General features: G+C 53.4%; 1 protein-coding gene across 4 annotated transcripts in view; it reads left to right on the top strand.

Moving 5' to 3' along the window:
• The first annotated feature begins 1,939 nt into the window (after positions 1-1,939).
• The window catches only part of Adcy3 (adenylate cyclase 3), an 84,924-nt gene continuing 71,111 nt past the window's right edge, over positions 1,940-15,752 (top strand). Inside the window, exons 1-2 of one of the 4 annotated variants that reach the window (XM_071601394.1) lie at positions 1,940-2,284; positions 2,732-3,597. In XM_071601394.1, coding sequence (XP_071457495.1) covers positions 2,923-3,597 — 675 coding nt within the window. In that variant the 5' untranslated portion in view covers positions 1,940-2,284; positions 2,732-2,922. Of the gene's footprint in view, positions 2,285-2,725; positions 3,598-15,752 lie in introns of all 4 variants that reach the window. The other 3 variants (XM_071601393.1, XM_027933337.2, XM_071601395.1) reach the window with 3 other exon arrangements.

Raw genomic sequence — 15,752 nt, 5'->3', positions numbered from 1 at the left:
AGCATCCTCACCTGTAACCTGTGACTATATGAGGGCCTACCTTTTCAGTGGATGTGGTCACCTTACAGAGTGGGCAGTGTCCTGAGGGTGGCACTGGTGGCTCCTCTCTTTGCCTGGGTCTCAACACAGCCTGCTGAACAGCTGCCCACAGCAGCAAGGACTGCAGAAGAACTGGGAGTAGGGGAGGAGGCTGGGGTCAGAGGTCAGAGGTCAGGAGAGTGGAGTTCTTGCCAAGGGAGTCTCTGGGTGGAAGATCTCCCTCATAAAACTGGGCAGGGAGGAGAGGCTGGGGCATAGATGGTGGCAGAAGGCCTAGAGAACTTCGGGCCTAAGAGCTGGTCCTAGTCTTGCCCACTGAAAACTGCAAGGGTTGGCATGAGTGCCAGGAAAGGAGGAAACTCACGGAGGGTGCACTGTAGGTGTTTCTTGTGCCAAAGCAGGCCCCAACATGGTATTTATCAGCTCTTTTTCTTTTATTAAGACCTGTCCCTTTATTAAACATAAAATCCTGACCTCCTTTACCATAACAATTCAAAATAAAATCTTGGACTCCAAACAAGTCGAAACAATGGGGGAAAATGCTGCTTTACTCATATTACCCTCCTCCTATAGCTGATGTTATACCGACGGCCACCTTTGGATCAAAGCTCTGAGAAGTTTGGGCTGAGGTTGGCTGCTTTTCAGATTTAGGATAGGAAACTGATACAAAGGGCAGTGACCAGATCAATTCCCTGAGGGATGTGAATAGATGCATGAAGTTCTGAAAAGGGCACCCACGGAGACACCCAAGGACATGAGAAGTGATATGAGAAGTGATATGAGAAGTGATCCCCCATCCAGGCCGGGATGGTTGTATTTCTCCCCTGTTCCAGGACTTCAACTCTCCCCAGGGGAGCTGACCCCTTAATACTGCCATCTCTCCTCAGCACCCCCTCCCCTCAACACATGCTTTGTTACAGAACAACCTTCCTTCATTATCAAGGTGTTCTGTCAGATTCAAGGAAAATAAACTGCAGTGCAGGAGAAGGAGGGGTCTCACCATTCAAAAGGAGCATTTGAGACTTTAATGGAGAGTTTGTGAATTTAATCACATCTTAAACGGTCAGAATGGGCTCGGGAGATCTTTGTGAAGCAAGTCTCCTCCAGTTCCACGTGCCAGGTGCCTACAGGGTACTAGGGGTCACTCCCATCAGCTGCCTGAAAGCAGGGCTCAGCTGCGGGTCCCTCCGTGGAAAGCTCAGGCCCGGCGCTCCCAGGGCGGGCTGAGTGACACAGGCCAGCGCAGCTGCGGCGGAGTGGTCCCTGAACCTCAGTCGCGGCCTCTCCGGGCCGGAAGGAAGCCGCGGTAGACTGGGAGCAGCTGGGGTGCCCCCGAGTCCGCCTCACCTGCGGGAGGGCGCGCCCGGGGCTTTCAATCCTCCGAGACCCGCCTGCCCGCGGGAAGGCGTGGACTCGCCCCATCCTTCCTGCCCGCCCTCCACCCGGCGCTTCCACGCCGCCTCGCCGCCCGCCCGCCGCTGCCTGCAGTCGGAGCGTGGGGACCCCTGGGCCCTGCCACCTCGCCCTCGCCGCGGCCCGGGCTGACACCAGCGCCTCCCCCGCCCTCGAGCTCCGGGACGCGCTCGCCGAGGGGGCGGTGACTGGGGGAGGGAGGGGCCGCCGCCGCCCCCACCTGCCTCGCGGGGCCCGGAGCGCGCGTGGCCCGGAGCCGCCGGCGCCGCGCGGGGACTCACTGTGCAGCGCGCCGCGCCCGGACTCGGCGGACCGCTCGGCGCGAGGGCGGGTGAGAGGATGCTGGCGGACTTCCCCGGCCTCGGCCCGCTCTCTCGCCGGCGAGGGCCCCGCGCGCGCACCTAGCCGCCTCCGCGACCACCGCGCGCTCCGGAGGGAGGGGGTCCGGGCGCCGCGCGCGCCGCCTCCTGCGCCCGCTGCCGCGGCCCCGACCCCGGCCCCAGAGCCGCAGCCCCGGGGGCGGGCGCGCTTGGCCGGCGCCCCCGGATTTTCCAGCGCCCGTAGCCGCAGCCTCCTTCCTCCTGCGGCCGGGCGCCGGTGGATGCTGAGGGGCAGCCCTGCGCCTCTCCCGGCGGAATCCGGGGCCTGACGGCAAGGGAGCAGCGCTCCGGCCGGGCCGGGGGCCGTGGCGCTGGAGGGGCGGCGAGGCTTGGCGGGGAGCCGCCTCTGGGAGAGCTGAGCCTTTCCGCCCCAACCCGCGGTTCGCGTGACCCAGTCCCGCAGCCAGCGCGGGGACCGTCCCGGGGCACGCGGCTCCCGAGTTCCCGCACAGGTAAGTGCAGGGCCCGGGCCAGGGTTCCGCCAAGCAGACAGCGCCCCGGGGGTTGGGAAGGGGCCGGTTGGAGAGAGAAGCCAGTCTCCAAGGGCTGGATGGAAAAAGGAAGTAAACAGAAGGAAGATGCAGGAATCCCCAGGATGGCTCTGACTTCTTCCTGGCACGTTTTATTTTCCGCTCCTAAGGACGGGGCCTGGAGGGAATTTAGGCGAGGAAGTCAGGGAATGAGGGAGATGACACAGAGATGAGGGTGTGAGAGATGGAGAGGTGGCTAGGCCCCTCCATAAACCAGAGAAAGGACAGGACTGGGTATGTGTGCCGTGTTGCAGCGGGGGAAGGGCCTGGTGTTGGAGGATCTTGCAGCAAAGATCCTTTTGTGAGGGGTAGGGTGGGTCATGGGGAAGGAGAGGTGCTCCTACTTAGCACTGTCCTTTTAAGTTCCAGATGATCAGTGCCACCTGTGCCCTGGAATTCCATTCTGTGTTCCTGCCCCAGGTGGCCACCCTTCAGCCCCAGCCAGGAAGAGGCTTTCAGCCCTCTCCAGGTCTGAGAAAGCCCTGGTAGGCGGCCTGTTTGGGAGCTTCCTCTGTTCCAGTCCACTTCTCCAGGGCCAGTAGAAACAGACACCAGCCAGGATGCCGAGGAATCAGGGCTTCTCTGAGCCCGAGTATTCGGCTGAGTACTCTGCAGAATACTCCGTGAGCCTGCCCTCTGACCCTGATCGTGGGGTGGGCCGGACCCATGAGATCTCCGTCAGGAACTCGGGCTCCTGCCTGTGCCTGCCTCGATTCATGCGACTGACCTTTGTACCGGAATCCTTGGAGAACCTCTACCAGACTTACTTCAAAAGGCAGCGCCATGAGACCCTGTTGGTGCTGGTGGTCTTCGCAGCCCTCTTTGACTGCTACGTGGTGGTCATGTGTGCTGTGGTCTTTTCCAGTGACAAGCTGGCTCCCCTCGTTGTGGCTGGGATAGGGCTGGTGTTGGACATTATCCTCTTCGTGCTCTGCAAAAAGGGGCTGCTCCCTGACCGAGTTACCCGAAAGGTGGTACCCTACGTGCTGTGGCTGCTGATAACAGCCCAGATCTTCTCCTACTTGGGCCTGAACTTCGCCCGTGCCCATGCAGCCAGTGACACAGTGGGCTGGCAGGCTTTCTTTGTCTTCTCCTTCTTCATCACACTGCCCCTCAGCCTCAGCCCCATCGTGATCATCTCTGTGATCTCCTGTGTTGTGCACACGCTTGTCCTGGGAGTCACTGTGGCCCAGCAGCAGCAGGATGAGCTTCAGGGAATGCAGCTGCTGAGGGAGGTGAGTCCTGCCTTCTTCCCCACCCTGCACCTTCACTTGCCATCAGCTCTCAGCCCAGGTGGGATCTGTGTGGTAGTGATGGGGATTGATTTCTTTGCCCTTGAGTCAAAAATGCATTCTGGCAGCCAGTGTAGGAAGACCACTTCTCTCTGTCTCCACCCTTGGCTTCACACCTCCATGTCAACTGGTGTTTGCCCCTAGGGAAAGGAGCATGTCAGGACATTTGCCTGCAGGGCCACTTCACCATCTGTGTCCACCCTGACTGGATGACAGGAAGGCTCTCATAGGCCTGATCTCAAGGCAGCATTATTCTGGCTGTTCCCTGTCAGTGTCCCTGGCCAGGAGAATCTCTTGCAAGGAATTCTCATCCCAGGCCATCACTTCCTAGCTCCAGCTTGTGACTTGACTTGTGTGGGCTTAGTGCTTCTCCGTCAAATGGGGATATTGTCTGCTCTGCCTGCAGAACATGGCTGTTGTCAGGATCAAAGGAACGTGGGTGAGAGCTCATTAGGATATGTGAAGAGCTGCAGAGAGGGGAGATGTGATTATCATACATCCTGCTTCTGCTTGGGGTGCCATGAGCAGTTAGGTGATGAGGGAAATGGAAGTGTCCCCATAGAAGGAATTGTGTGGGAATACGTCTGGGGACTGCTACTGGCCACCACATCCTGGAGTCTGCTAGTCCTGGTAGATGGTTTCTGCTGGAAGGGGTGGAATTTTGGCCTCAGCTCAACTAATATATTATGCTCCCTAAATGCTAGGACCCAAGCCAGGCTCTGAGGGGTTGCGGAAATCAGGGACAGGATTCTGGCCTTCTCAGCTTAGAATCTGGTAATTCACTCGGGGCCTCCATGCATGGAGCTTAGAGTCAACAAATGCCACAGTTTTACATCCTACCTTCTACTTCTTTATAACGTGAGCTCAGAGCTGGAAAGTGACCTTCTCAAGACCACCCGGCTAGTTATGGCAGTCATGTGGCTGGAGTACCCATTTCTTGCATCTGCTTCCGGTGCCATTCCTGCCTCTATCTCACCCCAGCCATTACCCTTCTCTCCCTGTGATGGGGACTGTCTGCAGGGGCCCTATAGAACCTTTGGTGGTTGATGAAAAAACTAGTTGGGGCTATTCCATTGCCTCCCACTGGTTAGAGGAAAACACGGCTTTTGCTCAGCTTTAACTTTTTCCTAGTGCTTGGACCAACTTGCTGCTTGTTTTCCCTTCTGGCTCAGGCAGTGACCTCACTGAAGCTTCGGGCCTCTGCAGTCTGCCATGCCAGTATGTCCCTTTGCTTTTCTCCCAATGTCCTGCTCTTCTCATGTGAGCGCCTGCCATCGCTGTCATGGCTTCCAGAGTTGGTGACTTCAGCCTGTGTCTCTGCCTGTGGAGGGCTCTGTGGGAAAAATGGCCACAGTCGTTCCTACTGGGAATTGGTCAGAGGCAGATGGGCAGGTGGGCTTGGCAGCATTTGGGGTCTGGGATCAAGTTCTGAACCATTACCTTCAGTGTCATCCCCTGAGTCATCTCGAGGTCTGAGAAGTTTTGAGATAGGGGCACAGAGAGAGGGGCCCTATGAAGCTGACAGAGATTCTGGGTTTTAGCAGACAGGAGGGACAGTAGTCAGTGTCCCTGGGGGCGGGGCAGCATACCGGTGACTAGAGGATAGGCCAGAGTAGTGTCTGGCCTGCCAGCCTTGTTGCTGAATGACAGAAAGGCTCCCCGCTGCTTGCCTCAGGTTCTCTGGTCTGTAGAAAGGGTCTGATTCCTACTTTAGCTCAGTTCTGTGGAGGGTGGGGCTGAGATGGTGTCAACTTGAAGAGGTGACCTGCTGGGCAGACCTGAAACTCCTGCTGACCTGAGCCTCGGTGGCCCTGGTATGTGCGAGTGGGCTGTGGACAGTGGCTACTGTGAGCCGTCTCAGGGTGAACAGACATGGCATTTCACAGCTTTGCCAATTTCCCCTTTCATGCTTCAGCCTTCTGATTTGTTCTAGAAATGGTCAAAGGATGTTTGTGCGGGAGGGGGCCTGGGAGAGCATCTAGTCCAAACCCCCCATTTTGCAGAGGAGGAAATAGAGATGGACAATCATTGGTGACAGAAACTAGATTAGAGCCCAGATGCGCTGACTCCCAGCCCAAGGCTCCTGCACGGTTGGAAGAACATTTGTGTGTGCTCCACGGGGTTTTTTTTTTCCTGTGGGGCCACCTTCTTCCTCCTCCTGGGGACAGAGACTGTTACTTTGCTGTCACCCTCCAGATCTCAGTAGAAGGCACAGCTCATAGGCATCCCTGGTCTCTCTCTACTGGCCAGAAGAGAGTACCTGTTTGGGCCCTGCCTTAACGGCCTTAACTGGCACCAAGTCCTTTTTACCCTTTTGCTTTGAGGAGGGCTGGAATGGCCTTTTAAGCCAGTGTCACTCTGGGCCTCAGGTCAGCAGGGAACTTACTTGGAGCCCCCTGAAGCTTTCAGGAAGAATAGCTGTGGGCCTTGATCCAGACAAGGCACACCATAGGGCAGGCCACTGGCCCCTGCTGGGTCACCGCCTGGAGAAGTAGGAACTCGTGATTTGTCTTTCCCTTGGGCACTGAAAAGACACAAAACCCCCCAAATTGAGAAACAAAGAGAAAAATGAGTAAATCAAGAATAAAAATATTAGGAGCTGGGGGTGTAGCTCGGTTGTTTTATGTGTGCTTGGCACGTACAGGCCCTGAGTTCAATCCCTCGCAACACACACACACACACACACACACACACACACACGAATAAAGATATGAGCATCCCAGGGGAGCATGACCTTGACATGAAGCCGTGCTGGAGCTTGGCTTTGGGGATGGGGGGGTTAGGGAAAGGGGCTCCCAAGGTCCGGTTGGGAGCCTGAGATAGGTGGCTGGAGGCCTGGCTCATAGTGGGCCATGTTCCAGAAGTTTCTGAGTCACTCATTTGGGACCAATATGACTTTTTAAAAGGTGCCTGGGTTCCCAGGCTCACCCACCAAAGTCTTCCTTAACTCATGGCTTCCCTTCTGGGTACCGTGGACAAGCAAAGGGCAGTGTTGCTGTGGGGTGGGACACCCGGGACCTACCCTTATCCAGGGAGTGGAGGGAACCATGATTCTGTTCCGCTGCTCCTCCAGCCTGGGTTGCTTCTGGGCATAGGGCTCCTTGGAGGACAAGAGGGGCAGGGGCCTTAGAGCTAGGTGGCCAGGCCTCCCAACTTAGAGGAACTGTCTCATACCCCAGTTCCGCCCCGTCTTTCCTCTCTCTGCCACCCGTGTGTTTTCCCTTTTCGTTCTCTCCCCCCTCGTCTGTTGGCTGTGGCAGGGACTCCCCCCTGAGTTGTGCTGGATGGACTCATTTTCACAGTTAACACCTGGGTTCTGGGCTTTTGTGAGTTTTGTGGTTTGGGTGCTGCCCCCACCAGCAGCACCAAGAAAACATTTCCAGTGTCAAAAGTCTTCCTTTTGACCCTCATGCCCCCAGTCTAGACCTACTCGGTTCCATGGGAAGGACAGAAGGTACACACAAGGCTCAGGGTGGCCTGTTGCCCGTCCTGAGCCCTTCTTAGGAAGCCAGCAGGCGGGGTTCCAAAGAGAGGAGCAGGTAGAGGCTGGGGTGTGAGGTTGGGTGGGGCTGGGGCTTCACCCATTGGCTAAGGATGAGTACTACTGAGCAGAGTCCGGGCTTTGCAGCCTGCAGGGTTTGCAGACAGGGTCAGCCGTCTGACAAGTCAGGCGTGGTGAGGAGGGCTGAAGAGTCAGGAGGAGCCGCAGCTGGCAGGCTTTCCCGAGGTCCCTCCCCTGGCCTGGTCCCTGCATCAGCACCTCTTATAGCAGTTTACCCTTCACCACCCTAAACTGGCCCTGGGATGAAGTGAAGAAGCAAGAGGTGTCAGGAGCAGGGCCAGGAGCTGCAGCCATGGGTCAGGATGAAGGGCAGAAAACATGCCGAGGTGGTGGGGCGCACACCTTTGATCATCGGCTGCTTTGAGACCCTCACATGCGCACATGCACCTGTTAGCTTCTGATAATATCATTAAGGAGAGAGTCTCTGGCAAATTAGGAGCTAAGGGACCTCTGAAAAATGGTTTATAGACTGACTTTGTAGCAGAAAGTCTATTTGGGAGCAGTTCTCTCATGGGATGAGTGGCCTATTAAGGCCCTTATTCACAAAGCCAGGCAGGACAAAGCCATGAACATGTGATTTCTTTCCCACTTACAAATTACACAGCAAGTCATTCACCCAAGTTAAGGGGCATTTGGCTCTGGCTTGGTGTGGGGGAGTGTGGTGTTGGGGGGACGCAAGAGGGGACATGGCTTCCAGAGACATCCCTGTCTGCGGCTGGAGTTAAATATTGTTAAATCCTGGATGTGACTGCCTTTTTCACAGATAAGGAAACTGAGGCTCAGTTAGGTTGAGAGGAGGTAGAGGGCCAGATATCTGGGGAGGAGTCACTGGTGAATGAGAAGGTGGAATGGGGGGACTTTCCTGAAGCCCCTCTTTCTCTGGAACCCAGGCATCTGGGCCTCCTTCCTGCTTTGGTTGCTTTAAATGTCTTTGCTAAGCAATGCTGCAGTACAGAGCCAAGAGGTGGGAGGCCCTCAAATATAATGGGAAGCACCCCCTCTCCTCCTGGGACTTGGATGCAAGGAAGGGAAAAGCCCCTGACAGAGTTCCTCATGGGACCTTGGCCAGGAGCATGTGACAAGTGCAGAGGGACGAGGGGCAGGAGCTGGGTGTGAGGGCAGAAAGGCAGCAGGCCCAGGAGCTTGCAGGGAGGGGCCAGGAGACAGGAGGGAGGCAGACTCATCCCCAGTCTTGGCCCTTGGGGTCTGCTGCTGTCCTGGGGCTGGAGCGAAGTGGCCATCATTTGTGAAGCGTGCACAGATGAACCTGCGTGGAGCAACGGGAGTACTGAACCCAGGGTCAGCCATCTGACAAGTCAGGGGTGGAGAAGATGCCGAGCCGGGAGCGCAGGGCTGTGGTGGCCCACCGCACGGGATGAAGAACAGTGGATTATTGAGCAAGTAAATGGTTTTGTAGAGAACCACCTCCCTCCCTTCCCTGGGTTGCATTTCTCTGTGGCCTTTTCTGATCCTTATCTGTGTAAACAGAGCTTTCCCAGTGTGTCATCGTGGTTCATATGCCATTTAGGGCCCACCTTTCACCCACATTTTTTCACTAACACTTTTCTTTGAACATCAGAGTCTTCATTTTGATTTTAAATCAGCACTTCATGGTTCAGCTGGGTTTTTTTGAGGGGGTTGGGGTACTGGGGATTGAACTCGGGGACACTTGACCACTGAGCCACATCCGCAGTTATATTTTTTGTATTTTATTTAGAGACAGGGTCTCACTGAGTTGTTTAGCGCCTCACTGTTGCTGAGGCTGGCTTTGAACTCACAATCCTCCTGTCTCAGCCTCCTGAACCATTGGGATTACAGGCATGCACTACTGTGCCCGGCTCAGCTGGGTTTTTATGGAGAGGAGACAGACGCCCAGGGCTGGGTGAGCACTGGGTTACCGTGTGGCTTTGTGTGTGCGTGAATGGGTACATGCTCAAGCGTGTTTGCACACACACATATTCACTCACTGCTTGGACTGGCCAGCCCAACCATCCTGGTAAATTCTCCATCCGACCGAATGGCTTGGACTCCCCGGTGTTTCTTATTCTGCAGTTTCTTCTTAAAGAGCAGATCCCAGTAGGATGGTCCGACCCTGAATAAACATCCACCTTCCCCCCAGCTGTCCACTCACCAGGTCACACATTCTTGATGACTACTTCCATGGGTAAGTACCCCCAACCTTCACCAGCACTCAGGCTGAGATGCTCCCCTAGGTAGTCCCAGGCCCCATGAGAGTGGAGGCAAACCAGGTGACCACAGTGACTGAGCTCTGCTCTGCTCCATCCAATGTCTTCAGCAAGAGGCAGATGCTTTCATTTTACAGATGAACAAACTGAACGTATGATGACTGATGTGACTTGTTCAGGGCCACAAATCTAGTAAGTGGGGAAGTGGGATTTGAACCCAGGCCAGTGGGACCCCGAACCCCTTCTGCGTCATGAAAGAGGCCCTCAGACCTTCCCTTGTCTGTGCCGCAGCACTCCCAGCAGGGTGGGGTCTTGGTTTCTTGACTCCCAAGCATTTGGAGGAGCAACTTGGGGATGAGGAGCATGTGCTCACAAGGGAGCTCAGCTGTTGGGGTGCTGAGTGTGCAGCCCTCACACACTGGTGTCTGTCATGGTGACCAGCTCATCAGACGGCATTAAGTGCCACTCTCTGTAGTCTAAGTGGAGGCTAGTATTGCATTATAAAATGTTTTCTTCCTCAGAAATAAATGCAAGTTTAGAAAAATAAGAATTATATCTTGGCTTTCTAGGAGAATATGACAGAGCAGAGCTGCTCACCTCATGGTGGCCAGAAAGCAGGGCAAGAGAGAGGAAGGAGTCCAGCACAAGGTAGCCCCCCAGAACTCACTCCCTTCAACTAGGTCCCACCTACAGTTTCCACCACCTCCCAGAAGTCCATTCAGCAACGAATCCCTCAGTGGATTAATCCATTGATGAGGTCAGAGTCCTCAGGATCCAGTCACTTCCAGTAGCCTCACCTTTGAGCAGTGCTGCATTGGGGACCTTCAACACATGAGCCTTTGTGGAATATTCCAGATCCAAACAACATAACAGGTCAGACATAACGTGGGAGGGCCTGTTTCTCTATGGCCTCACTGCAGATATAGCCATTTGTTTGCTGTGTGTTGTAGTTATCCATTGGTATACAGCAGTCCTAAACTTAGGGGTTTAAAAGAACCGTTTATTACTTCTCAGGAGTCTGTGGGTTGGCTGTGGTCACTGAGTGGTTTTTCTGCTTCCTGTGGCCCTGGCAGGGGCCATGCACTTGGCGGCTGGCCGGTTCACTCAGCAGTCGGCGTTTGGCTGAGGGCTGTGCTGGCAGGTGCTAAGAAGGCTTCCACCCAGGTCTGGCGCCCGGAGCTCCTCCGCCTGACCTCTTCACAGGCCCACGTGGGCTTCCTCCTAGCACCATGGTCTCAGGAGGAAGTGGAAGCTATTGGAGTTTTGGAGGCTGGGCCTATAAAGCAGTCACAGGGCTGACTCAGGTGCCAGAAGCAATTGATCCTACCGCTGGCTGTGAGAGTGACGTGTGCATGGAGCGGGAGTGAGTTCGTTGGTGGCACCTCTTCTGAGGCTGTCTACCAGGCCAGGAGGCACGCGGGGGTGCTGGGGAGAAGGGACTGAAGCCTGAGTCTGCATGGAGCACGAGTTAGACATGTCCAGAGCAGGCTGTATTTAACCTCATTAGGGTATTGAGTCACCATCTGACCCAATCTGTCACTTCTCAGATTTTCAGAACCTTTTGGAAACCACCTCGCACAGGCTTCGTGGTCCTCCTGTGTGGGCTCTGCTTTGCCTGCCGTGCGTGGGAAGCGTCTGTTCTACCTTGTCAAACACACAGTCTGTCCAGGACGCCAGGTTTCAGGGAAGCCATCCCTACCCCAGGAGTGTGCTCTAAGACCAGGCCCCAGCACCAGTCTTGTCCCTTTCTCTCCAGGTAGCACCTGTGGGCAGCCTTCCCACTTCCCCCAAAGCGGGGATTTGCTTGTGCATATCCTTCAGAACTGTGGTGTGTGTCTGTCTTTACAGGTTGTCATTTACCTCCTGGAAGATTCAGACCATGGTGGAGCCACGCTGTGGTCCTCCCGTGCCGTGGTTGCCACGGTTGCTCTGTGAATGTCGGTGGAGTGACCGCATCCTGGCTTTGCTTTTTCCTTTGTTTCCTTCCCCATTGCCTCTCATTGAGAATTCAATACATTTTTTTTTTTTGGCAGGAGAAATGTTCTGGCATAAATCCAAGTGATTTGAGGATGATTTCTTAAAGCCAGATTTATTTAGCTCTTCAAGGGTGCTGATCAATACTCCGTCGCTTGCTAATAAAGATCCTTTCTGGTGCTGTCAGGTGGTGGTGCCTGTCATCCCAGCAACTTGGAAGATTGAGGCAGGAGGATTGCAAGTTCAAGATCAGCCTTAGCAATTTAGTGAAACCCTGTCTCAAAATAAAATAATTAAAAGGGGCTGGGGCTGGAGCTCAGTGGTAGAGCGCCTGTGGTTAAATCCCAGCCCTCCTGCCCCCCGACACACTCACTCACACTCAGGGACGCCATCCCTGCCCCAGAGTGTGCTCTGAGACCAGAGCACTCACTCTCATTCTCCTTTCTGGTCCAGGTAAAAAGCAGGAATTGGAGGAGGATTTTAGGAGCCCAGAAAATGAGTGATTGACATCCTTTTTGCCTAGTTCTAGTCCTCAGGCAAAAATGATTTGCACAAGAGCCTGCAGTAGAGTAGCTGTGTGGAGCTGGAGCTGCCTCCGCGCCACCTCCCCTGGTTGCTCCTCCCTTCCTCCTTCTGCTTACCCAAGATTTGTTTCATCAGGCAGCACAGTTCTAGGCAGGCTGTGCAATGCGGCGGCTCCTGCCCTCACCGCTCACGGGCTGTGGTACGTACGAATCCTATCAGTGAGAGAGAGGCTGCCCCGGGAAACCGAGGAAGGCTCCCAAAGGGGAACTGTGGAATCGGGCCTTGCAGGATGAGTCGGAGTGTGCCAGGTGGAGCAGTGGGCAGAGGCCTTCTGGTCATTCAGAAGGTTCTCGCTTGCTTGGGACTGGGGGGTATTCTTGGGTGGCAGGAGCTGGAGGGACAGGTGTAGAGAAGCCAGATAGTGAAAGGGTTTTATTCTTAGGATGACAGAATTCTCCTTAAGAATTCTAAGCAGGGGACAGATAGGGTCTAGTTTGCATGTGGAAAGAGCTTCCTGATGGACTTGAGTGAAACCAAGACAGTTTAGGAGGCTGTGAAAGTTGTCTCAGCACGAAGCCACCAGGGTCATCCATCCAAATGGGAGCAGGGATAGGGAGAAGGAGTTTAGTTTGAGGTACCCGTGGGACATCCAAATGCAACGCTCAAATTATTCTGTGGACAATTATTGAGCACTTTCTGTATAACAGGCCCTGTACTCAAGATCTGGAGCTAAGAAGAGGGGTCTAGGCATTCTGGATTTGAGATTCATCAGCATTTACTGGTCCCTAAGACTGAAGGGGACATGGGGGGTTGCCCAGGGAGAGAGTGTGGGTCGGGAGGGAAGAGGGCGGAGGCCCCAGTTCTGGGAAGCAGACTGGTGTGTTGGGTCCTCAACATGAAGCATCCACAACCTGCCCCTGCTTCCTCTCTGGGCTCCTGCAAGTCCCAGGTGGCCTCTGATGGGTAGAAGGACCATTGGGAGCAGAAGCAGCTCGTGTCGGATGGCATTTTGCACCCCTGACTCCCTTGAGTTGGGGAAAGTTAAGATAGGCCAAGGCAAGGTGGGGCCCCGCAAGGTGCGGGGTGAGGGCAGCTTCTCACTGTTCTCCCTGGCAAACAAGGACATGGGGGCGTTATTTTGTCACCTAGTAGTGGAAGGGGATGATGTATAGAGAGTCACCTTACAAAGTACAAAGCACCACGCAAGTGCTGGTTATTTATTGCACTTATTCTTGGCAGATCATCTCTCGCCTTTGAACTTCCTTTCTCTGGAGGAGGGTCTGTCTCTGTGTTTCCCAGGTGGCCTGGAGCTCGCCATGCGCCTCCCCGAGAGCTGGGATTCCAGGCAAGGCCGCCACGCCTGGCCTTCCCCCCCTCTGTTTTCTTTTTGTGGAAGGATTATTAAGAATGCTTCAAACGATAAAATTCTGTGTAATATGGCAGAACATGATATTATTTTTCTGTAGGACATTTGGTTACTCTTGATCTATTAATTTTATCGTTTGTGTCTTTTCCTGATTATTGCCATTCACATGTCACATCGGCCGACCTGTTTCCTCTCCTCTTTCCCCTCCTGGATATTCTATATCCAATACTCTGCTTTCCTCTGACTATGTTTTTAACTGTCTCTTCCAGCAAAATTCCTCTTTGTGGTTCCTAAGGAATTCACTTGGTTAGAAATGAAGCCGTTTCTTTTCTTTTCCCTTCCTCTCCTCAAGAACTAAGTTTTTTGTAAACAGAGAAATAAATAGCGTGTTTCAGAAGAGCTCCTGCCCCTCCCTTTACCTCTTTCCAAACCCCAACATAAGCCTACTGGATTTGAACTTCTGTAAGATCTCCAGGGTTGTGTTGGTTCACATATCACCAAGATTAGTCCCCAAGAAGTGTAGTTTGGTGGCAGCTGAGTTAGACTTGGCAGTGACGGCTGCGTTTGCTGCCTGTTCCAGCTTCATGGCTGGCTGTAGGTGGGCTTCTGGGCTGCCATCAAAGGCTGAGTTTTCCACCCAAGGGGACCATACCAAGGGATAAATCCCCATGGGCCAAATTCCTAAAAGGCTGACAGATGAGCTTAAGGCTTGTCAACCATCTTAGTTTGTTTTCTGTTGCCATAACAAAATACCTGAGACCTAGTACTTTGTAAAGAATAGAGGTTTTTATAGCTTGCTCATCGTTCTGGAGGTTGGGAAATCCAGAGTGTGGTGTTGACATGGGATCACTTTTTAGCGAGGCCCCTGTGCTGCTTCAACCCATCCCAGAAAGTAGAAGGACAAGGAGGCACATGGAGGGCAGACAACACATGAGTTCATAACACCACCACTCCTATGAGGAAGGCACTGATCTCTCTTAAAGGCCCCAGCAACTCTTAACACTGTTATACAGGGAATCACATTTCATATGAGCTTTGGAGGAACAAATCGCATTCAAACCATAGCAGTCACCAAGCTGGTCGTGGTAGGTGCCCTAGAGAGGACAGTGGGGACGGTGGGTAGTAATCCCTCCCTGGGTGGTGGCTCCTTCTGCCCTGTCTTTTCCTAGCCCCTGACTAGGTGTCGACCTTCAATGTCTGCTTAATAAATACTCATATTTCCTAAATGAATATCTTATAACAAACAAAAAAACCCAAAACACATGTCTTCAGAATTATTGACCATTTCCCCACAGTAGTTAAAAAAAAAAAAAACAACTTTCAAATCTCACTAAGTGATCATGGCTTTGCTTGTTTGCTTGCTGGACAGTTTCTGATAACTAATAATCAGGGGGGAGGAAATGCAGAACAGACAGCACAATGGGGGACACAGGAAGCAAGAGAGAGGTTTGGAGCCAGGCTCCCTTTGTTTGGTTGCTTGTGAATGGTAGCATGTCCCTGAGAGGCTCGTGAGGACAGAGGGTGCTGTACTTCTGCGACAGTTTCCTTTTGTTTCATTATGGCAATGGCCTCTCACTTGCAATCAATTTTCTTTTCACCTGTTTTTCAAGGAATGGCCTGAGAGTGAGCAGTGGTGGGAGATGGGCTGCAGCCCGTCTGGAGGGATCTGCACTGGAGGAAGGCCAGACTCCGCCTGCCTTAGGCCAGGTCACTGGCACTGCAGGAGCTGGGTTGGCCTGGTCACAAGCTGATGGCATCATCTTTGGATCATGGGTTGTGGGACATTCCCATGGATCTCGGTGGCCTCACTTTGTTCCCCTGTGCCTGAGAGTTCTTCCTGCTCATTGGATGCAGGGGAGGAGAGGCTCTTGGGCTCCCTGTGGAGCTTGCTGGGCAGGGGTGTCCCATGCAGACCCAGCCTTTGCTTCCAAAGCGGGTCTGGAGACTCTGTTCAAAAGGCTGACAGATAAGCTCAAGGGTCATAAATGACGTTTACGCAGGTCTTTAAAGTATGTTTTACTTATGTCAGTTTGTCCTTACACCCACTGTGTGACGTTGCCACTGGCATTTTGTAGCTGAGACAGTGGAGGACAGTGAGGGCAAGTTCAGCTCACAGGGATGCAGGGCTGTCTGGTCTCAAGGCCAAACTCAGCCCAAAGCGGGCTTCTCTGAGGGGACAGAGACATGTAGTTGGTTAAACCCATTAAGTCTGAAGTTTTCAATTCTGTATCTCAACAAAACTGGCAAAGGTGCATTAAAATAGGTTGGAAGTCATAATCTAGAGCTTATTTATTTTTATACATTTTATATAAAATATGAATATCCTATTACATAAATATATTTTCAAAACTCTAGTTATTTATCTATTTTCTCAAAAGACATAAAAATTCTAAAAACATAAGTGGTGCATTTATTGTACAATTTGAGGGTTTTTTTTATCAGTGTCCTACATATAGGATGATAGGACTTAATGGGTTAATGTAAA

The sequence above is a fragment of the Marmota flaviventris genome, chromosome 14, assembly GCF_047511675.1.
Source record: "Marmota flaviventris isolate mMarFla1 chromosome 14, mMarFla1.hap1, whole genome shotgun sequence".
Classification (NCBI taxonomy): Eukaryota; Metazoa; Chordata; class Mammalia; order Rodentia; family Sciuridae; genus Marmota; species Marmota flaviventris.
Note: the sequence above shows the minus strand (reverse complement) of the source record. Positions and strands in the feature narration are given on the sequence as shown.